General features: G+C 44.7%; 1 protein-coding gene across 6 annotated transcripts in view; it reads left to right on the top strand.

Moving 5' to 3' along the window:
- The window catches only part of SFMBT2 (Scm like with four mbt domains 2), a 300,595-nt gene that overhangs the window by 271,118 nt on the left and 4,565 nt on the right, over positions 1-24,912 (top strand). For all 6 annotated transcript variants that reach the window (XM_040413315.1, XM_040413318.1, XM_040413313.1 and 3 more), the window contains 4 exons: positions 3,697-3,872; positions 6,605-6,774; positions 7,707-7,949; positions 8,116-8,244. In XM_040413315.1, the coding sequence (XP_040269249.1) occupies positions 3,697-3,872; positions 6,605-6,774; positions 7,707-7,949; positions 8,116-8,244 (718 nt within the window). The remainder of the gene's footprint in view (positions 1-3,696; positions 3,873-6,604; positions 6,775-7,706; positions 7,950-8,115; positions 8,245-24,912) is intronic.

Here is a 24,912-nt window from a genome sequence, read left to right on the forward strand (position 1 = left end):
TAGGAGATAGATAGATAGATCAGAAGCCGGATGTAATAGAATTTTTTTTTATGTAGAAAGATAAAGTGTAGGGGTTCACATACTTTTTCCACCTGCACTGTGAATGTTTATATGGTGTGTTCAATAAAAACATGGTAACATTTAATTCTTTGTGTGTTATTAGTTTAAGCAGACTGTGATTGTCTATTGTTGTGACTTAGATGAAGATCAGATCACATTTTATGACCAATTTGTGCAGAAATCCATATCATTCCAAAGGGTTCACATACTTTTTCTTGCAACTGTATCTATCTACAAACACAGAAAAAGCAGCAGCAAAGTTAGATGGTGTGAATAGGGAGCAAATCCTCAGGGAAGGCAGGCATCTCTTCCACTGTATGATAAATCCAAAGAACAAGGCAGCACTCCAACTTCAGGTGAAAAGGTGATGACCAAATTTATTTCCCAGGCAACGTTTCGGCCCACTCAATGAGGCCTTTGTCAAGCAACAAGGCTTGACAAAGGCCTCATTGAGTGGGCCGAAACATTGCCTGGGAAATAAATTGGGTCATCTCCTTTTCATCTCCTGAAGTTGGAGTGCTGCCTTGTTCTTTGGATTTATTATCTATCTATCTAGCTATCTGTTTATCTGTCTGACTGTTTATACTGCTTAGAAATTTTTGTATAAATTTCAGTACACAATTTGTACCTCTTTGGAACTCAGACCTATATAATAATCACATGAAACTACTCTTGTTAGCCAGTTTGACGTGATTTTCTTGTCTGTCTTTTTGGCTATACCTTCTTTTTCATATTGATACTGAATATAGTAGAAGAGCTGCCATGCCTTATATTTCCATCCCATTCTATATAAAACTTTGGCTTTTTTTAAAATCATATCCAGGCATGCTCATCTATTTTCTGAAGTCCCTTTGAAAAGAGTGGGAAGCACACCACACAAGTGCAGCCACTGCTCCATTTACTTCTATGGGCCTCACAGAACTAGCCGAGCCAGCACTCTGCTATTTTCGGCACTCTCATAGGAATGAATGGAGGTTGGCCGCCCATGCGCCCTCCGAGACTTTGCGGGCTCCGTTCTTAGAATAGGTGCAGGTCCAATAGGTGGGAGCTGCACCTATCCTGTCGATATGCCCCCAGTGTCTGAGATGGGACAACCCCTTTAAGCAGAATCTATTTGCATAGATATGGGATGTCTGCAGAGCCGTAATCTGGAAGACTTTCAAGTTTAATATCACAACTGACACTAAAGGTGGATTTACATGGGCAGATTCTCTGACAATCTGCCTTTGTAAAGGTGCTGCTGATCACCCGATGAACGCTCATTCATCGGGTTATCCTGTCATTTGTGCAGACACATAAATTGTCTTTGGGAGCAGATTGTCTTGTCTAAACAGCGATCTGCTGCCCAGAAACAATGCAGTTGTATGAGGACAAGCAATCACAATAGCGATCCCTTGTCCCCATACAGTGGAGGTGATCGCCACACGTAAATACAAATAATGCAAATAAAAAATAGTAAAGTGTCTGATATTCCTTCAGCAGCATAACTTTTATAGACCTCAACAGAAACTTTTTGAAAACTAAAGCAAGTTTGGCAGGAGAAGTTTTGTTTAGTTGCTGGTAGTTCTAGTCCTCATACAGCTCATCTCCATGCAGCTGCATTGTTTCTGGGCAGCAGATCACTGTTTAGACTAGAACTACCAGCAACTAAACAAAACTTCTCCTGCCAAACTTGCTTTAGTTTTCAAAAAGTTTTTGTCGAGGTCTGTAATAGTTATGCGGCTGAAGGAATATCAAGTGATTTACTATATTTTATTTACATTGTCTATATCAGTGTTTTCAACCAGGATTAAATAGTCCATAGTAGAAAACTAACCTCAAATAAAGGGAATTGGGAAATGAGTGACATCAAGCTCATTTAAAGATTTCTTACACCAAAATAAATTCAAAATATTCAAAAACTTTGAGCCATAATTTTTTTCTTTTCTGCTCTCATATTGACTGTGTGCATTGTAATAAATGGGGCCAGGTATTATGTTGGCGGTCTGTGCGCGCCACATTCTTTTTCTGCCAGGCAGGCACGGCCACTGATCCAGATACCCTGCTGCTGCCACTGCTACTGCTTCAGTGTTCCAGGACCTCTGGCCCGGCTACCAGAGTCCTGCATGTCTCTCGCTGGCAGGCTTCAGCCTGCCTCTTGTTGGCTAAGGCCTCTTCTTCCTGTATATAGGGTGCATACCTTCTGCAGCTTAAAGAGCCAGCACGCACACACTCTTCCCCAGCCTACGGCTGCCAACTTATGGGTTTTTAAGCAATAAGGGAACATTTATTAGGACCAGTGTTTTATATGCTGGTCTTAATAAAGCCCCATCGGTGGCAGTGGATCACCGAAGTTATGAAGAAGTGCCAACCTTTTTCTACGCCTGAAACAGACATAGAAAATGGTAAATGAGACAGGCCATCTGGCTCATTCCCTTCCCTGCCCACGCTACGCCCACTTTTTTAGACCTGACATTGTGCCGCAATTTGTGCCTGAAATATGCCTAATTTAGGCATATTTCAGCATTATAAATGACCCCGTAACTTTTTATAACGTGCTAGTTCCTGCAAAACGCCCTGCTAGTGTGTCCATGTACTGACTTCTGCCCAATTCCTGAGTCATATTCTCTGCTGTCTGACCTGACCCGACCTGTGCCTGATTATCATATTGACCCTTTGCTGCCTGCCCTGACCTCATACTGTTTCTTCGGATTGCCTGTTGTCTGCCTGCCCTGATCTTGCCTTGTCCCTATTATGATTTAGCCTGATCCCTCAGTGGGTCAGCAGCCAACTACATAAGATCACTCCAGGAGGTAGTGATAGATAGATATTAGATACAGAGATATATAGATAATAAATGGATAACATAAAAGCAAACAGTTGCCCAGGGTGAAGCTTACATCTAAAGAACACCCAACTAACTCCTAAGATGTCAAGTACTTGATTGTGCTCTCATATTAGTTATGGTATCCTGGACAGAGTATTTTTGACATGACAAGACTGCCACACATCCTTACTTTTCTCATTCTATACAATGCATAGTAGATGGTATGCAAAGAAAGCAACATAAATTGCAGTGCTTTTATTAACAGAGCTGTTACAATCACATTCATTTTCTGTGGCCGAAGATGTTGGTTGTTGGTTTATAATTATAATACTGCCTTGACATACTGTGGATAAAGCTAAAAAATAATGCCATTGTCCTTTAATTCATATGTGTTCTTTGAACTCTGGCACACATCTGCCACCTTTTCTGCATCTCTGGGTTCATGAGAAGACACCCAGCATGTATATATGAATACTGTACAGTTCATATGGTTTGTCCTAATAATCGTCTGCCTCCTGTTTCATGTGAAACACTCCTGGAGATTTAAAGAAGAGTAGAAAATATATCATTCAGGAGAAGGTTATTGATTGGAAATAGATACTACATCAAGGATCACAGTCATAACAAATGAACTTAGTGTGACAGAACCAATGAAGTCAGTTATTACCTGTGTTGCCATATCTGATTTCTACAGCTGACTGGTGATCTGGGGTATAATTGGCAATTACGGGAAATCCCATCCATGTGAAAATGGTTCTCAAGAGAGCAGCAGGGAGGTGTGTAACAATGGAGAAAGTAATGTCTGCATTTCATGTCTGTATCCCTTCCAGATACAAAGGTAAAACCTACAGGGCGACTGTGAAGATTGTCCGAACATCAGATCAGGTTACAGACTTTTGTCGCAAAGTGTGTGCAAAATTGGAATGTTGCTCCAATTTGTTCAGTCCATTTCTGGTTACTGACATATGTCCAGAAAACTGTTCTATACATACGAAAACCAAATACAGTAAGTATCTAAAGGCATTCAATCTTCTATTCATTCTATTGGAATTCATGTATCATCTCCAGCTGGATGACAGGTGCATTAGGACCACAAACAATTACAGACACAGGAAACTATTCATATTTTATTGACTCTGGGCTGAGGAGTAAATCTCCCTGTAAGCGAGCAGTCACAGAAGGTCTATGAACACTATCAGTGCACCAGCTTTTAATAAGTCTATTTAGGGGATCTATTCTGTGAATTAAGTTGCAATTAATTATGAGTTACAAGCACATTCCACAGCATACAATAGTAACAATCTACTTTAGATCCCTAGGGGGACATTTATCATTTGCTGTTGTTTTTGTGTCATTTTTAAGTCTGTTTTTGCTTAGCATGTCTACACCAACTTTATGAAATGGTGCACCTTAATATATTTGGCGTGATAGCAAGATCGTTTACACCTTTATATGTAAAAGTACACAAGAGGGTTGCCTGGTGTGGAGATGCAACAGGCCTGTTTCTTTTATATCCCTTCTATCTGGTCGATATTTTTATGGATAATAATGGTAAATAATTTTTGAGTGCCGCATCCTTTTTTCTTCAATGCTAAACTTATTTTTGACCCTTAAATATAGACCACTTTGAAAAGTGGCGAGGCTCACTAAATGTTGCAAAATGTGACCAAGTGTTGCAGAAAATGCCTCAATCGCCATGGCGAGCAACGTTTTTTAAATAGCTACAAAACTGACGTATTTGATTTGGTAAATGTCCCCCTTAGTACTTAGTGCTTTCCTGTTATAAACAGAGGAAGCTAATCTGCCTTTTTACCAATTGCATGGCCCATTCGCACTTGTAAGTTTATTATTTCTATACACTCAGTTTTATAGAAAATGTATATATTGTGACCAGTGTTTTACAGATTTTTCATTTATTTTAGTGGGTTTGGAACTTTTTTTTAAGATATCAACACAAAGAACAGTCCAATAAAATAAAGTATCAACCATTTATTTGTTAGCTAAAAAATGGGGCTCATATTTGGGGAACGCAGTTTTCTTTACAAGGAAATGGAGACTGGATTAGAAAAAAATTGCAATCTTATTATAATACATCGTAAATAGCAAACAAATGTGTTAAAGATGACCTGTCAACTCCCTAGACTTGTCTAGTTTAGTGAGTACTTGCATTACCCTTGTGATGAAAATTTTGGAGCATCTGTACTTATGACTCCATTCCTTTATTATCCCTGCTCAAAGTTATGATTGAATTGCTACCAGTTTGCAGTGAAGGTCCAGATAGTGTGCCTCTGCGCAATCTGACACTATCCAATCAGTACTACTATTGTCAGATTGTGCAGCAACATCCCCCCCCCCCCCAAACTGGTAATACCAAGATCAAACTTAGTTGCAAACTACTATTAATTCACTAATAACTATCTAGTAGAAATAATAAAGAAATGGCAAAACATGGGGAATGCAAGTACTGTAGTTACTAAAGCAGACGTCAGAAGAGGTCACAGGTCCTCTTTAAATGTTTTTTTTCCAATGGGGATGCTTACCTGGTCCTTGCTGCTTCCTTGTTTCATCTTGACACACAGGAAATACCAGGGAATGCATAGTGACCCAGTCATTGGCTGGTGCTATTTACTGCAGGGGCCAGCGTTTGGTAGAGCTGGTATATTCTGTGTGTCAGGACAGGACCAGGAATTAGTAACTAGCACAGCCCTGGCAAGCTTTTAAATGGGAACAGTTTAAGTTATTTCCTAAAAAATTAGATGTGGTTCTGGGAGTAAGGTTCACACATGGCAGTTTAATGCAATTTTATAGCCAAAGGAAAACATTCTAAAGAGAGGGAAAGTATAAATCCACTTTCACACAGTCAGTGTTTGACCAGTGATTGTAAGCCAAAACCAGGAGTGGAGGATACACAGAGATAAGATTTCCATCTGTTGTGTGTTTTTGACCTGCACCTGGCTTTTTCCCACAATCACTGATGGAAATCACTGACCAAACACTGACTGTGTAAAGATGCCCTAAGACTGGATTCACACAGAGCATTTTGCAGCATCTCTGTAAGGGCTCATTCACACAGCCATTGCTCAGCCATTCCGTGCATTGAGTACCGCAATTTGCAGTCCCTAATGCAGGACAACATCTGTGCGGATTCTGCAGACTGATCCAGACCCATTCAACTTGAATGGGTCCGTGATCTATCCGCACCGCAAAACAATGGAACATGTTCTATTTTTTTATGGTGCAGAGGCACAAAGAGAAACCTGTGCCTCCGTTGCGCACCTTCCAGATTGTTTTGCGGGCCGCCATACGGGAACGGCCGCGTGCATGAGCCCTAACAGTGTTTTTAGCACAAAACATGCCAAAGCCAGGTGTTACTTTATAGTTCTACAGTGTAATTTAAAATCACCATATAGAAAATGTTTTTGGCATTTGTGAAGTTTTTTTTTATTTTTTTCAAAACGCTGCATGCTCTGGTTGTGTTTTTTTTTTTCTAGCATTTTTTCCCATTGGTCTCTGTATAGGACTTTAAAAAAAGTTATAGATGTTACATAATTAATAAACCCCACCAAAAACGCTTGTAACAAATACCCTGAAAAACACTTAAAGCACATGACATTAACATTTGTACATGTGAAGGATGTGTAAAGGAAGGAATACACTTTCTGAAGTACTAGGACTAGTAATATGAACATATATACGATTGTACATTTGTCTTGCTAATCATTACTGTTTTTACTGCAGCTTATTATTATGGAAAGAGGAAAAAGATTGCAAAGCCTCCTATTGGGGAACAAGCAGCAGACAATACCCAGACCAAACCAGCAAGACGCAGAAAAAGGAGAAAATCTATTTTTGTACAAAAGAAAAGACGTACATCAGTGGTTGATGTTAGCCCAGTTGGCTCTGCTGAGGTATGGAAAATAAGGAATTCTAAATCATTAAATTCTAAGTTGTATAAAAATAGATCAAATAATTTGAAGGTATTTGGCTTTTGCTTCCTTTTTCCATACATTTATTTTATTACTTGAATAAGTATAAGAACGATGTGAACAAAACATGTGAAATGCCGATCAGTTCATTTGGAAACATCATATCTGCACCTTTCCACAATCATTTTTTTTAATCAATTTTAGAAATGGCAAATTTGTGCCAAGGGCATATTATTGGAAATTATAGTTCCTAAAATGTTATTTCATCAGTTATCTTATTAACCAAGGTTTAAAGGGGTATTCCCATCACAGACAATGGGGCATATCGCTAGGATATGCCCCCATTGTCTGATAGGTGCGGGTCCCACCTCTGGGACCCGCACCTACAACGAAAAAGGAGCGGGGAGAGCTGTGGCTGGAGGACCCCGGATTTCCCAGGGTCCGTTCACCACCAAGCTCGCGGCCCCTGCTCCCATTCATTTCTATGGGGCAGATGGAAATAGCCAAGCCAGCGCTCGGCTATTTTCGGCGGCCCCATAGAAATTAATGGAGGGCAGCTGCGCATGTGCAGTGTGCCCTCCGTTCATTTCCCCGCTCCGTTCTCATTGCGATATAGCGATATGCCTTATTGTCTGAGATGGGAATGTAATGGTGTGGAGGTAAATACTCAGATAATTTCAGTAAATTATGGTAGATTTAGAGAAATGTTCCACTGTGTGAAAATGACAGCACTGAACTACTTTAAGGAACTAGTAGTACAAGGGCATTCTGGCATTACCATATAAATTATAATTATTACATTTATAAAACAGTAATTTAAGTACTGGTATATGGGTAATTTTCTTCGAGTTTATATCACAGTAGTTTTGTTTTATTAATCCTATTTCTTTTAACTAAATGTACAATGTTAATAGGAGAGTGCAGAAGATGATGTTCTTGAAGATGATACCGGAAGTGAGGAAACAAGTTCTGAAGTACGTGATGATCATACTGACACTTCCTCTGTTGAAGTTCCTTCTATACGTCCAAGGAGAGCAGTAACACTGAGAAACAGCATTGGGTCTGACAGAGCACCTCTAGCAGAGAGGACAAGAAGAGTCCGGAAAACACGTTCTTTTTCTTATGCTGAAGAGGTCAACACCACAAGTGAGAAAGATGTAAGCAATATAATGTTCCACAAAGATGTTAGATTACAAATTTTTGGTGCCACTTTTGCATACAAGATAACCCAAAAAGTTGTAATTTTTTATATATTAACATATATTCTTGCTAACAGCAAATGGGATTAATAGCTTTGTATATCTGACCTTTTTGATTCTAAAGGATAAAAAGCAAGAGGAAGAGGAGTGTCTGGTCCTTGAAAGTAACCCATTGGAATGGACAGTGATGGATGTAGTGACATTTATTAAGTCTACGGATTGTGCTCCCTTAGCTAAAATCTTTCAAGAACAGGTAGAAATACTATACTTTTACACACTATACAATTATTATGGAATTCCCAATCAATTTATTTGAAATAACTTTTGAACTTTTGGCATGCTTTTCTATGACACATATAATAGCTACATGTTAACTTTCCAGGTGGCTGAGATTCTACAAAGTGTACATTTCATTAAAAAGTTTATTATGGGTCCACAAAAGCTATGGACATTGTGATATAATTTTTTATCATTTTGCATATACTTTAAAAAAACAAAAACAGATTTGCTATTAGTTTTGTTTAAAAATGTTCTGTGATATCCCTTACGTAGCTTTCATGTATATACAGTACGTCTCAATACAAAGTGCTTGATGCCATTCTGTACTTACAGTGTTCAATTTAGGACACCCTCAAATGTCATAGCCAAATATCAGAATAATATCAGCAGTTAAACGAGCTGATTGCTCAGTCTGCAACCCTTACATCTGCTCTGTTGAATGCTAAACTATGCTGAAATCTAAAAAAAAAAATAGATAATTCGAGCTGATCTGACACATTTAATGTCATCAACATCAAGCAGTTTGCATTGTCCATAGCTTTTTAACCACCTCCGGACCGCTGTACGCACAGACGCGTCCTGGAGGTGGTTGATTCATTCCTCCTGGACGCGCCGGCGCGTCCTCTCGCGAGACGCGAGATTTCCTGTGAACGCGCGCACACAGGCGCGCGCGCTCACAGGAACGGAAGGTAAGAGAGTTGATCTCCAGCCTGCCAGCGGCGATCGTTCGCTGGCAGGCTGGAGATGTGTTTTTTTTAACCCCTAACAGGTATATTAGACGCTGTTTTGATAACAGCATCTAATATACCTGCTACCTGGTCCTCTGGTGGTCCCATTTGTTTGGATCGACCACCAGAGGACACAGGTAGCTCAGTAAAGTCCCACCAAGCACCACTACACTACACTACACCCCCCCCCCGTCACTTATTAACCCCTTATTAGCCCCTGATCACCCCTAATCACCCCTGATCACCCCATATAGACTCCCTGATCACCCCCCTGTCATTGATTACCCCCCTGTCATTGATCACCCCCCTGTAAAGCTCCATTCAGATGTCCGCATGATTTTTACGGATCCACTGATAGATGGATCGGATCCGCAAAACGCATCCGGACGTCTGAATGAAGCCTTACAGGGGCATGATCAATGACTGTGGTTATCACCCCATATAGACTCCCTGATCACCCCCCTGTCATTGATCACCCCCCTGTCATTGATTACCCCCCTGTAAAGCTCCATTCAGACGTCCGCATGATTTTTACGGATCCACTGATAGATGGATCGGATCCGCAAAACGCATCCGGACGTCTGAATGAAGCCTTCCAGGGGCATGATCAATGACTGTGGTGATCACCCCATATAGACTCCCTGATCACCCCCCTGTAAAGCTCCATTCAGATGTCCGCATGATTTTTACGGATCCACTGATAGATGGATCGGATCCGCAAAACGCATCCGGATGTCTGAATGAAGCCTTACAGGGGCATGATCAATGACTGTGGTTATCACCCCATATAGACTCCCTGATCACCCCCCTGTCATTGATTACCCCCCTGTAAAGCTCCATTCAGACGTCCGCATGATTTTTACGGATCCACTGATAGATGGATCGGATCCGCAAAACGCATCCGGACGTCTGAATGAAGCCTTACAGGGGCATGATCAATGACTGTGGTGATCACCCCATATAGACTCCCTGATCACCCCCCTGTCATTGATTACCCCCCTGTCATTGATCACCCCCCTGTAAAGCTCCATTCAGACGTCCGCATGATTTTTACGGATCCACTGATAGATGGATCGGATCCGCAAAACGCATCCGGACGTCTGAATGAAGCCTTACAGGGGCATGATCAATGACTGTGGTTATCACCCCATATAGACTCCCTGATCACCCCCCTGTCATTGATTACCCCCCTGTAAAGCTCCATTCAGACGTCCGCATGATTTTTACGGATCCACTGATAGATGGATCGGATCCGCAAAACGCATCCGGACGTCTGAATGAAGCCTTACAGGGGCATGATCAATGACTGTGGTTATCACCCCATATAGACTCCCTGATCACCCCCCTGTCATTGATTACCCCCCTGTAAAGCTCCATTCAGACGTCCGCATGATTTTTACGGATCCACTGATAGATGGATCGGATCCGCAAAACGCATCCGGACGTCTGAATGAAGCCTTACAGGGGCATGATCAATGACTGTGGTGATCACCCCATATAGACTCCCTGATCACCCCCCTGTCATTGATTACCCCCCTGTCATTGATCACCCCCCTGTAAAGCTCCATTCAGACGTCCGCATGATTTTTACGGATCCACTGATAGATGGATCGGATCCGCAAAACGCATCCGGACGTCTGAATGAAGCCTTACACGGGCGTGATAAATGACTGTGGTTATCACCCCATATAGACTCCCTGATCACCCCCCCTGTCATTGATCACCCCCCCTGTCATTGATCACCCCCTCTGTCATTGATCACCCCCCCTGTCATTGATCACCCCCCCTGTCATTGATCACCCCCCCTGTCATTGATCACCCCCCCTGTCATTGATCACCCCCCCTGTCATTGATCAACCCCCCTGTCATTGATCAACCCCCCTGTCATTGATCAACCCCCCTGTCATTGATCAACCCCCCTGTCATTGATCACCCCCCTGTAAGGCTCCATTCAGACATTTTTTTGGCCCAAGTTAGCGGAATTATTATTTTTTTTTCTTACAAAGTCTCATATTCCACTAACTTGTGACAAAAAATAAAATCTCACATGAACTCACCATACCCCTCACGGAATCCAAATGCGTAAAATTTTTTAGACATTTATATTCCAGACTTCTTCTCACGCTTTAGGGCCCCTAGAATGCCAGGGCAGTATAAATACCCCACATGTGACCCCATTTCGGAAAGAAGACACCCCCAGGTATTCCGTGAGGGGCATATTGAGTCCATGAAAGATTGAAATTTTTGTCCCAAGTTAGCGGAACGGGAGACTTTGTGAGAAAAAAATAAAAAATATCAATTTCCGCTAACTTGTGCCAAAAAAAAAAAATTTCTATGAACTCGCCATGCCCCTCATTGAATACCTTGGGGTGTCTTCTTTCCAAAATGGGGTCACATGTGGGGTATTTATACTGCCCTGGCATTCTAGGGGCCCCAAAGCGTGAGAAGAAGTCTGGTATCCAAATGTCTAAAAATGCCCTCCTAAAAGGAATTTGGGCCCCTTTGCGCATCTAGGCTGCAAAAAAGTGTCACACATCTGGTATCGCCGTACTCAGGAGAAGTTGGGGAATGTGTTTTGGGGTGTCATTTTACATATACCCATGCTGGGTGAGATAAATATCTTGGTCAAATGCCAACTTTGTATAAAAAAATGGGAAAAGTTGTCTTTTGCCAAGATATTTCTCTCACCCAGCATGGGTATATGTAAAAAGACACCCCAAAACACATTCCCCAACTTCTCCCGAGTACGGAGATACCAGATGTGTGACACTTTTTTGCAGCCTAGGTGGGCAAAGGGGCCCATATTCCAAAGAGCACCTTTCGGATTTCACTGGTCATTTACCTACTTACCACACATTAGGGCCCCTGGAAAATGCCAGGGCAGTATAACTACCCCACAAGTGACCCCATTTTGGAATTAAGACACCCCAAGGCATTCCGTGAGGGGCATGGCGAGTTCCTAGAATTTTTTATTTTTTGTCACAAGTTAGTGGAAAATGATGATTTTTTTTTTTTTTTTTTTTTCATACAAAGTCTCATATTCCACTAACTTGTGACAAAAAATAAAAACTTCCATGAACTCACTATGCCCATCAGCGAATACCTTGGGGTCTATTCTTTCCAAAATGGGGTCACTTGTGGGGTAGGTATAATGCGCTGGTATTTTAGGGGCCCAAATGTGTGGTAAGGAGTTTGAAATCAAATTCTGTAAAAAATGACGAGTGAAATCCGAAAGGTGCTCTTTGGAATATGGGCCCCTTTGCCCACCTAGGCTGCAAAAAAGTGTCACACATCTGGTATCTCCGTACTCAGGAGAAGGTGGGGAATGTGTTTTGGGGTGTCATTTTACATATACCCATGCTGGGTGAGATAAATATCTTGGTCAAATGCCAACTTTGTATAAAAAAATGGGAAAAGTTGTCTTTTGCCAAGATATTTCTCTCACCCAGCATGGGTATATGTAAAAAGACACCCCAAAACACATTCCCCAACTTCTCCTGAGTACGGAGATACCACATGTGTGGCACTTTTTTGCAGCCTAGGTGGGCAAAGGGGCCCATATTCCAAAGAGCACCTTTCGGATTTCACTGGTCATTTACCTACTTACCACACATTAGGGCCCCTGGAAAATGCCAGGGCAGTATAACTACCCCACAAGTGACCCCATTTTGGAAAGAAGACACCCCAAGGTATTCCGTGAGGGGCATGGCGAGTTCCTAGAATTTTTTATTTTTTGTCACAAGTTAGTGGAAAATGATGATTTTTTTTATATATTTTTTTTTTTCATACAAAGTCTCATATTCCACTAACTTGTGACAAAAAATAAAAACTTCCATGAACTCACTATGCCCATCAGCGAATACCTTGGGGTCTCTTCTTTCCAAAATGGGGTCACTTGTGGGGTAGTTATACTGCCCTGGCATTCTAGGGGCCCAAATGTGTGGTAAGGAGTTTGAAATCAAATTCTGTAAAAAATGACGAGTGAAATCCGAAAGGTGCTCTTTGGAATATGGGCCCCTTTGCCCACCTAGGCTGCAAAAAAGTGTCACACATCTGGTATCTCCGTATTCAGGAGAAGTTGGGGAATGTGTTTTGGGGTGTCTTTTTACATATACCCATGCTGGGTGAGAGAAATATCTTGGCAAAAGACAACTTTTCCCATTTTTTTATACAAAGTTGGCATTTGACCAAGATATTTATCTCACCCAGCATGGGTATATGTAAAATGACACCCCAAAACACATTCCCCAACTTCTACTGAATACGGAGATACCAGATGTGTGACACTTTTTTGCAGCCTAGGTGGGCAAAGGGGCCCACATTCCAAAGAGCACCTTTCGGATTTCACTGGTCAGTTTTTACAGAATTTGATTTCAAACTCCTTACCACACATTTGGGCCCCTAGAATGCCAGGGCAGTATAACTACCCCACAAGTGACCCCATTTTGGAAAGAAGAGACCCCAAGGTATTTCGTGATGGGCATAGTGAGTTCATGGAAGTTTTTATTTTTTGTCACAAGTTAGTGGAATATGAGACTTTGTAAGAAAAAAAAAAAAAAAAAAAAAATCATCATTTTCCGCTAACTTGTGACAAAAAATAAAAAGTTCTATGAACTCACTATGCCCATCAGCGAATACCTTAGGGTGTGTACTTTCCGAAATGGGGTCATTTGTGGGGTGTTTGTACTGTCTGGGCATTGTAGAACCTCAGGAAACATGACAGGTGCTCAGAAAGTCAGAGCTGCTTCAAAAAGCGGAAATTCACATTTTTGTACCATAGTTTGTAAACGCTATAACTTTTACCCAAACCATTTTTTTTTTTACCCAAACATTTTTTTTTTATCAAAGACATGTAGAACAATAAATTTAGAGCAAAATTTATATATGGATGTCATTTTTTTTGCAAAATTTTACAACTGAAAGTGAAAAATGTCATTTTTTTGCAAAAAAATCGTTAAATTTCGATTAATAACAAAAAAAGTAAAAATGTCAGCAGCAATGAAATACCACCAAATGAAAGCTCTATTAGTGAGAAGAAAAGGAGGTAAAATTCATTTGGGTGGTAAGTTGCATGACCAAGCAATAAATGGTGAAAGTAGTGTAGGTCAGAAGTGTAAAAAGTGGCCTGGTCTTTCAGGGTGTTTAAGCACTGGGGGCTGAGGTGGTTAAGGGTGAGCATTAAAGGTGTTGTCCCATATTAGACAAAGTAAGAAACTCCAGTCAGCTCACCTGTTACTGTAGGCAGCTTTAGGCCTCATGCACACGACCGTATTTTTTTGCGGTCCGCAAAACGGGGTTCCGTTTTTCTGTGATCCGTGACCGTTTTTTCGTCCGTGGGTCTTCCTTGATTTTTGGAGGATCCACGGACATGAAAAAAAAAGTCGTTTTGGTGTCCGCCTGGCGGTGCGGAGCCAAACGGATCCGTCCTGAATTACAATGCAAGTCAATAGGAACGGATCCGTTTGACGTTGACACAATATGGTGCAATTTCAAACGGATCCGTCCCCCATTGACTTTCAATGTAAAGTCAGGAGTTAATATACCATAGGATCGGAGTTTTCTCCAATCCGATGGTATATTCTAACTTGAAGCGTCCCCATCACCATGGGAACGCCTCTATGTTAGAATATACCGTCGGATTTGAGTTACATCGTGAAACTCAAATCCGACAGTATATTCTAACACAGAGGCGTTCCCATGGTGATGGGGACGCTTCAGGTTAGAATATACTAAAAGAACTGTGTACATGACTGCCCCCTGCTGCCTGGCAGGTGCTGCCAGGCAGCAGGGGGCAGCCCCCCCTTCCTGTAGTTAACACATTGGTGGCCAGTGTGGCCGCCCCCCCCTTCCTCCCCTGTAGTTAACTCATTGGTGGCCAGTGCGGCCGCCCCCCCCCCTCCCCTGTAGTTAACTCATTGGTGGCCAGTGGGCCCCCCCCCTCCACTGTAGTTAACTCATTGGTGGCCAGTGTGGCCGGCCCCCCTCCTTCCCCTGTAGTTAACTCGTTGGTGGCCAGTGGGCCCCCCCCCCTCCCTCCCCCTCCTAATTAAAATCTCCCCCCTATCATTGGTGGCAGCAGAGTGTACCGATCGGAGTCCCAGTTTAATCGCTGGGGCTCCGATCGGTAACCATGGCAACCAGGACGCTACTGCAGTCCCGGTTGCCATGGTTACTTAGCAATTTGTAGAACCATTATACTTACCTGCGAGCTGCGATGGTCTGCGTCCGGTCGGGAGCTCCTCCTACTGGTAAGTGACAGGTCCGGCCGGGAGCTCCTCCTACTGGTAAGTGACATGACCTGTCACTTACCAGTAGGAGGAGCTCGCGGCCGGACCTGTCACTTACCAGTAGGAGGAGCTCCCGACCGGACGCAGACATCGCAGCTCGCAGGTAAGTATAATGGTTCTACAAATTGCTAAGTAACCATGGCAACCGGGACTGCAGTAGCGTCCTGGTTGCCATGGTTACCGATCGGAGCCCCAGCGATTAAACTGGGACTCCGATCGGTACACTCCGCTGCCACCAATGATAGGGGGGAGATTTTAATCAGGAGGGGGAGGGAGGGGAGAAGGCCCACTGGCCACCAACGAGTTAACTACAGGGGGGGGGGGGCACTGGCCACCAACGAGTTAACTACAGGGGAGGGAGGGGGGCCGGCCGCACTGGCCACCAATGAGTTAACTACAGGGGAGGGGGGGGGGACGGCCGCACTGGCCACCAATGAGTTAACTACAGGGGAGGGAGGGGGGGGCGGCCGCACTGGCCACCAATGTGTTAACTACAGGGGGGGGGGGGGGCTGCCCCCTGCTGCCTGGCAGCACCTTCCAGGCAGCAGGGGGCAGTCATGTACACAGTTCTGTTAGTATATTCTAACCTGAAGCGTCCCCATCACCATGGGAATGCCTCTGTGTTAGAATATACTGTCGGTTCTGAGTTTTCACGAAGTGAAAACTCAGCTATGAAAAAGCTTTTATGCAGACGGATCTTCGGATCCGTCTGTATAAAAACTAACCTACGGCCATGGATCACGGACACGGATGCCAATCTTGTGTGCATCCGTGTTCTTTCACGGACCCATTGACTTGAAAGGGTCCGTGAACCGTTGGCCGTGAAAAAAATAGGACAGGTCATATTTTTTTCACGGCCAGGAAACACGGATCACGGATGCGGCTGCAAAACGGTGCATTTTCCGATTTTTCCACGGACCCATTGAAAGTCAATGGGTCCGCGAAAAAAAACGGAAAATGGCACAACGGCCACGGGTGCACACAACGGTCGTGTGCATGAGGCCTTAGTGCGCGGAATCACGTCTGACTCTCGACCTTGGTAACCATAGGAAAAATTGATCCATCGCCAATATAAAATCCAGATGTTGCTTTATTCCTTTTTTGCAGCAATATACAAAAAGGGGAGATGGGACCCCAACAGACTATTGCTGAGTTTCAGACAGGTTCATGTCCTTAGTCATAACACATTGTGACTGATGCTCCACATTGGTTTAAATAGAAGTCCAGTGCAAAAGCAGATCATAAAACCCGGATACCAGATCAGCAGGACCAGGTAACGAAAAACAAGACAATTGTGTGATATAAAAATAAGTAACAAAACTGCGGTGTTTACGGTATTGTGAATTAAGTTCCAAGATCAGCATACATATGATGTACAGTATATAACAACATATCAGTTAAATATATTATATCTAATTGTGGTCATGGCTACGGCCAAGAGGTATCCGAAGAACCCTAGGGAGAGAAACAACGGGAACAACCTAACCCAGCTAGGCGTGTCTTAGCTGACCTGACTAAATGGCTTGTTGTGTGCCCTAAGCCATGATCGTGGGTAGGCCTATAAGTGGGCATACCCTGTGGAAATGAGAAGATAAGGGAGGGAGGGTGGGGCACCTGAAAACACACGCCTGGGAGTGAAGGTGTGGCTCGTATATGAAGAGCCTCCGCCCCTCCCACAAATGCAGGCTGACTAATCAGCCTTACCAACTTGTGGTCATGGCTACGGCCAAGAGGTATCCGAAGAACCCTAGGGAGAGAAACAACGGGAACAACCTAACCCAGCTAGGCGTGTCTTAGCTGACCTGACTAAATGGCTTGTTGTGTGCCCTAAGCCATGATCGTGGGTAGGCCTATAAGTGGGCAAAAACCAAGCCAAGTAGGGTAGAAAAGGAATTCGAATGGCATGTGCAAACTAATCCCCAAGCCAACTGCAAGGCGTCAGGGATCTTGAGCGAAAATTCGGGGTATATGAGGCAAGACCAGTAGGAGACCTACAACCCATCTTGTGGATGACAAGGCCAGAGACATGACGCTCAATATTGCGGATACTGCTCCAAAGCGGAATGGAGGACCGGGAATACGTTGTGAAATGGATCATAAAAACCAACTGAAACTAGTAAAGTTTGGTTCTAGTGAGAGTACTGGCAATGCCCTAGCCTCAGATCGTGGGACCGCAACCTAACTGCCTAGACTATGCAGGAATGAGGGCCAAAAAGAACCATGTAGATAGGAAGAGAGTCCTTGAATAGGTCCCCAGACAACAGCTAACTGCTAGCCGTGGTCCGCGCGTTGTTCTGTGAGCCCCTGAGAATTGTTTTAACGCTTGAGACGTGAAGACCGACCTACTATCTGAATCTTCTACCGTGAGGAAATGCTGGACTTTGTCCAAAATCCCATTCAACGTGGTTGTAGGGAGTCTGAGGTTAGTGCGGCAAGAAGCTACGAAGCCATGATATACAAGATTCTGTCTATGCCCTCCCATGAGTGAGGGAATGCAATGCAATGAAGTTACCGGCGAAAATGAATTCCTGGTCGTGGTAAAAAGGTAAAGACTTTGCGCAGGGACCTGGTTGACAAGATATGATCGACTACGATCAGAGACTGAAATGTTAGAGGGAATTGCCCTACTTGTCCTTCCTCTGGCAGGACCTGAACGAAAGCATGAACAATTAAAGAAAGACGAAATATCTGCGCAAGACATGACAATGATGCTGTAGGGAGAACCGGACCAGTTTGCGGTCAAAACATAAAGTGAGCAATCAACATGGATTATTAGGAAATTAGGGAAGCAGGTATGTATGCGATACATAGGGGCCAAATCAGCCCAGATGCACAGATGGCCAACCAACCAGGCAATCAGCCCAGCAGGACTGAAAACAGTCATCGGGCCCCCGAAGCCATGGGGCCAAAGATGTCATCGGGCCCCCGAAGCCATGGGGCCGAAGCGGTCATCGGGCCCCCGAAGCCATGGGGCCGAAGCGGTCATCGGGCCCCCGAAGCCATGGGGCCGAAGCGGTCATCGGGCCCCCGAAGCCATGGGGCCGAAGCGGTCATCGGGCCCCCGAAGCCATGGGGCCGAAGCGGTCATCGGGCCCCCGAAGCCATGGGGCCGAAGCGGTCATCGGGCCCCCGAAGCCATGGGGCCGAAGCGGTCATCGGGCCCCCGAAGCCATGGGGCCGAAGCGGTCATCGGGCCCCCGAAGCCATGGGGCCGAAGCGGTCATCGGGCCCCCGAAGCCATGGGGCCGAAGCGGTCATCGGGCCCCCGAAGCCATGGGGCCGAAGCGGTCATCGGGCCCCCGAAGCCATGGGGCCGAAGCGGTCATCGGGCCCCCGAAGCCATGGGGCCGAAGCGGTCATCGGGCCCCCGAAGCCATGGGGCCAAAGCGGTCATCGGGCCCCCGAAGCCATGGGGCCGAGTTATTATTATTTATTTTTATAATTATGACTATAAAAACTGACCTGAATAAGGTGCAGGTGAAATTAAACCATGAGCCTGACCGATGTGGCAGGCGATACCTAAGATAAACTACGTGGCCTGAATAACATGCAAGGCGAAATATCATTAGGAACAAGACCTGACCGACGTGGAAGGTGACCCCAATATGAGTTCAACTGCATGACCTGAAAAGACGAAGGGAAACGTGACAGAAAATGGAGATAATAACGGGCATAAACTAAAATTAAACCTGAATAACATAAGCTGGCAAGCAGGTAAAGATATGAGTCATTCAAAAAGCATAGCTGCACAGGTGGACAGACAACCATTGGTCGGACCCCTGAAGCCATGGGGCCGAAGCAACCACCAGGGGCCCATGGGGCCGGGCAGCCGGCTGGGGAAAAGATTGGGGCTTAACCCAATGGGTTTAGTAATCAACCGGGACTCGATAACCTAGAAAGACAAAGACATGGGGTAAAGCTTCTTAATGAAATGAGGCTGAAATGAACCGCAAGTACTAATCTGTAAAATATAAATGAACAAAAGAAAACTTCTGAAAGGTGTGCCATGGAAAATAGTATCAGATGGCCGTATGACCTACCAATGTCGATGACAATTGTGAAATCCTCGAAGCCAAGAGCCATGCGTGAGAGACCCTTATGGCAGGAGCCATGCGTGAGAGACCCTTATGGCGGGAGCCATGCATGAGAGACCCTTATGGCGGGAGCCATGCGTGAGGGACCCTTATGGCGGGAGCCATGCGTGAGAGACCCTTATGGCGGGAGCCATGCGTGAGAGACCCTTATGGCGGGAGCCATGCGTGAGAGACCCTTATGGCGGGAGCCATGCATGAGAGACCCTTATGGCGGGAGCCATGCGTGAGAGACCCTTATGGCGGGAGCCATGCGTGAGAGACCCTTATGGCGGGAGCCATGCGTGAGAGCCTCTTATGGCGGGAGCCATGCGTGAGAGCCTCTTATGGCGGGAGCCATGCGTGAGAGCCTCTTATGGTGGGAGCCATGCGTGAGAGCCTCTTATGGCGGAACAAGTATCAGATGACCGTGCAAACTACAAATGACGATGCCAGTCGTGAGGTCCTATAAGCAAAGAGCCACTCGTGCGAGCCTCTTATGATTTTTTTTTTTTTTTTTTTTAATAAACCACTTATGCAGCACCAGAATGCCTTGGGGACTCGCATAACCATGACCCCCTCCAACAGCAAACCTGGAACACAAACCAGCCTACAACCATGTCGCACCCCTAACAAAAAAGCGGTCATGGGGCCCCCGGAGCCATGAGGCCGGATCAGTCATAGGGCCCCCGAAGACAGAGGGATGACGTTGCGGTGACGATAAGTAATTAAAACGTAAGCCGGACCTGATGGCATAGAAGCGACTTGAATGATTGGATTGGCTAGAAGGTGGCCTAAGGAAGATGACTGCCAACAGGCGTTAAAAATATAGACATTAGTAATCCGAAGCACGTGCATACATAAAACACTAACCACCGCGAACCATAAACGTAAACATGAAATTGAAACAGAGATGGGAGAAAAAACAAGAGCCTGAGGCATTGCAAGTTCGCTAAGAGAAGTCTCTTATCGTGACAAACAAATAAACAGCTGTGAAAACATAGCAGGAAACTTACTGGCCCACTGACCTCTGCTGAGGAGCTGTTTGGTGAACTGGGGCAGGAGACCAATCTGAGTGAATACGAACCAGGATTAAAACAGAAAGTAGGCCTATGGAATGTAACAGACCACCGAGGAAGGGAACGTAAGCCTGAAAAGAACGCAGTTATGTTGTCGGGAGAGAAGTACCAGAGCGGTGGGTGCAGACTGCCCCGGTAAGATTGAGCAAAACCATGACGTAGCAATGAACAGGAGAATGTAGCTTTGAGTGGGAGCAGAGTACAACACATGATGTAACAACAAATGGGTGAATGCAGCTTTGGATGTGAGTGGCACCTAAAAAACATGGTATGGGCGCAGCTCGGAGTATGGGTAGCGCATGAAAAGCATAGTATAAAGCAGACATATAAATGCAACCTGAAAATGAGCAGAGTATTGACGTGATGCGAAACCAGACACGTGGACGCAGCTCTAGTAGTGAAAGGAGTATAGGACAAGATGTGAAAGCAGACATGCGGACGCAGCTTTGGATGTGAACAGAATATTAACTTGATGTGACAGCAGACATGGAAAGCGGCTTTGGTGAGTGGGGTATACGACCTGGTGTAGCAGTAGAAGTGTGAACACAACATTGGGTATAAGCAAAGCATGAAATTTGGTATAAACGCAGCTCTGGTTGTGAGTGGAGCAAGGTGGGAACACCGTGCATCCAGAGCATGAAAACGGAGTAACAGTAGCAGCTATGGCTGTGAGCCGAGTATACAACATGTGATAACAGGCGTGTAATACGGATCCGGTTGTCGGCTGGGGACGGAATGAGATGTAACAGCCAACAGGTGAACGCAGCTTGAATGTGAGACCAATCTGAGTGAATACGAACCAAGAGTAGAAAAGTGCAGGACAGTAAGGACGTGCGGATGCAGCATAAGACATGAAATAAAAGCCGAAAGTGTAAATGCCGCTCAGGATAACAGCAGAGCATGAAAGTGCGGCAGGGTTTATAAGTACATGGAGCAGTGAAATAGGTGAAGTCTAAAGATGGTGGTAGCAGGGCAGACACATGGCAAGGAACAGCTACAGCTACAGCAAGGGGCCTAAACAATAAACGCTGCGTCCGATCTCCAAACATGACGTCACGTGCAGCCCGGGTAACTATTTCTTTACAGCAAACCGGCTGAAGTAACTTTTCATACAAGACGAACGAAGCAAAGTGAATCTTGTAAGATTTATAGGAACTAACTCCTATTACCAACAAACAAAGTTGAAAGAAAATAGAAGTATTTAGGCCCAACGAGCAACCTGAGGTAGCAGATTCTGAGGCAAAGCCTCCCGTTCGCTAGCAAAATCGGTTTTGACCGGCCAGGAGAGACGGCCCCGGCCCAACCTACTTACATTGTATGGCGCTTGCATGCTACGGTAGCAGAGAGCAAAACAACAAGCTCTATTCTGGCTCCATGCTGCAAAGAAAGAATCCTACCACCAGAGAAGCTAGTTTGCTAATGACACCCAGCGGCAGCTGTGCACCTGAAAACACACGCCTGGGAGTGAAGGTGTGGCTCGTATATGAAGAGCCTCCGCCCCTCCCACAAATGCAGGCTGACTAATCAGCCTTACCAACTTGTATGCTGATTAATTAACTGGTATATTGTCATACCGATCATATGTATGCTGATCTTGGAACTTAATTCACAATACCGCAAACACTGCAGTTTTGTTAATTATTTTTATATCTCACAGAATTGTCTTGTTTTTCGTTACCTTGTCCTGCTGGTCTAGTATCTGCGTTTTATGATCTGCTTTAAACCAGCCAGCAGCATTGTCACAATGTGTAATGACTAAGGACATGGAAACGCATTGTGTATTGCTGCAGATATGGAATAAAAATACATCTGGATTTTATATTGATGCTGGATCAATTTTTCCAACAATTTGGAGTGTGTCTGTGGGAAACTTTTGCTCGATCATCCGGAAGAGTATTGAGTGTGAGGTCAGACACTGATGTTGGACTAGAGAGCCTGGCTTGCAATCTGTGTTCTATTTCATCCCAAAGGAGGTCCATGAGGTTGAGGTCAGGGTTCTATGTGGGCCAGTCAAGTTCTTCCACACCAAACTCACTCAATCATGCCTTTCTTTGTGCACTGGGGCACACAGTCATGCTGAAACAGAAAAGGGGGTTCCACAAACTGTTCCTACATAGTTGGAAGTGTACAATTGTCCAAAATATCTTGGTATGCCTAAACCCTGAAAAACAACCCATAGCATTTTCCCTTCTCCATCAAATTATACAGTTGGAACAATGCAGATAGGCAGGTAATATTCTCCTAGCATTCACCAAGCCCATACTTGTTTATTCTGCCAGGCTATGTTCCTGCAATGAGATCGTTCTTCAGTGTGAAATGTGCTTTGAGCTGCTTCACAATACCTCCCCTCTGCTCTGAGTGACAGTTGTAGTGGCCTCTTGTTTGGATGCTGCAACAGTCACTCAGAGCAGAGTAGAGGGCCTGTGACACAGCTCAAAGCACAGAGCACTTCACAGTGAAGCCCCGTCCTAGGCACTTGCAGAAGAGGAACATGGTAGAATAAAACTTCATATTTACACAACTCCTGATAATAAATCTCCTCAAAGGGTATGTTTGTATGCTGTCCACAGTTTAGCTTGACCAAAACTGATGATCGACTCCCTTTAAGTCTCATAATTTTCCTGATCATCTTCTGTAGTGTTGAGCAAATCGAAGCATACGAAGTGGAATTCGATCCGAAGTTTAGGAAAAATGCGATTTGCCGCAAAGCCAAATTTCCTTGTGCTTCATGGTAACGAATAGATTTTTCCTAAAATGGTGGCTGAAAATAAAACAAATTATACTCACCTACATCGATTTACTGTCACGGATGGTGTACAGGAAACAAGACAATACCATATAAACAATGTCTCTCTGGATCCACAACTAAGGAACAAAGGGAGACCCCTGCAATAGACCTGCCGCTCTCCCTCACTGCTCAGCCTATGCGAACACCCCAAAGGTGGATGGCCGCATATCCACGTTCCTCGGCTATCTATTACCTGAAGACCCTACAATAGTGAAGGGACACGACCACCGGCTCCCTACACTGACACGGAGGGAGTCAGGGTCACCTGGATCCAGAAAAGACAAAATCATAAATACATAAACAGCACTTATCTTGCAGACAACTGAGGACTGGGGACTGGGAACTGGGAACTGGGAACAGCATGCACACACACTCCAGGAAGTTGTATCAGCCGCACACTACTGCATTATGGGGAGGAACTTAAAGGGTAGCAATCAGTCCAACTGCATGACAGCTGAGATAGACTAACGAGATGAGAAACTAAACCAAAACAAAGAAATTCAAGGAGGAGGATCTGAGAAGCTCCTGTGAGCGCTTCTCAGCTGTCTGGCTGTGACAGTACCCCTCCCTCTAGGAGTGGACTCCGGACACTCAGAGCCCACCTTCTCAGGATGGGACCTATGGAAAGCCCTGATGAGACGAGAGGCCTTAATGTCCGTCACTGGGACCCACATCCTCTCCTCAGGACCATAACCTTCCCAATGAACGAGGTACTGGAGGGAACCGCGGACAAGACGAGAATCCACAATCCTAGAGACCTGAAATTCAAGATTTCCATCAACCATAATCGGAGGAGGAGGCAAAGGCGAGGGTACAATAGGTTGAACATAAGGTTTCAATAAGGACTTATGAAAAACATTATGGATCTTCCAAGTCTGAGGAAGATCAAGACGGTAGGCAACAGGATTGATGACAGACAGGATCTTGTAAGGCTCAATAAACCTAGGACCCAACTTCCAGGAGGGAACCTTCAATTTGATATTCTTGGTAGACAACCACACCAGATCACCAACATTCAGGTCCGGACCAGGCACACGTCTCTTATCCGCCACACGCTTATATCTCTCACTCATGCTCTTTAGATTATCCTGAATCTTTTGCCAAATAGATGACAAAGACGAGGAGAATCTGTCCTCATCAGGCAAACCAGAAGAGCCCTCTCCCGAGAAAGTCCCAAACTGCGGATGGAACCCATATGCACCAAAAAATGGTGACTTATCAGAGGACTCCTGACGACGGTTATTTAAAGCAAACTCAGCAAGGGACAAAAAAGAACACCAATCCTCCTGATTCTCCGCCACAAAACAGCGCAGATATGTCTCCAGATTCTGATTGACGCGCTCTGTCTGGCCATTCGACTGCGGATGGAAAGCAGAAGAGAATGACAACCGAACCCCCAAGCGAGAACAGAAAGCCTTCCAGAATCTGGAAACAAACTGCGTGCCCCTATCAGAGACTATGTCTGAAGGAATCCCATGCAATTTGACAATGTGGTCAATAAATGCCTGCGCCAGGGTCTTAGCATTGGGCAAACCAGGAAAAGGGATAAAATGCACCATTTTGCTAAAACGGTCCACCACCACCAGAATCACAGACTTCCCCGAGGAACGAGGCAAGTCCGTTATGAAGTCCATGGACAGATGTGTCCAAGGACGGGAAGGAATGGGCAAAGGAAGGAGAGGACCTGATG

The sequence above is a fragment of the Bufo bufo genome, chromosome 1 (genome assembly GCF_905171765.1).
Source record: "Bufo bufo chromosome 1, aBufBuf1.1, whole genome shotgun sequence".
Taxonomy (NCBI): Eukaryota; Metazoa; Chordata; class Amphibia; order Anura; family Bufonidae; genus Bufo; species Bufo bufo.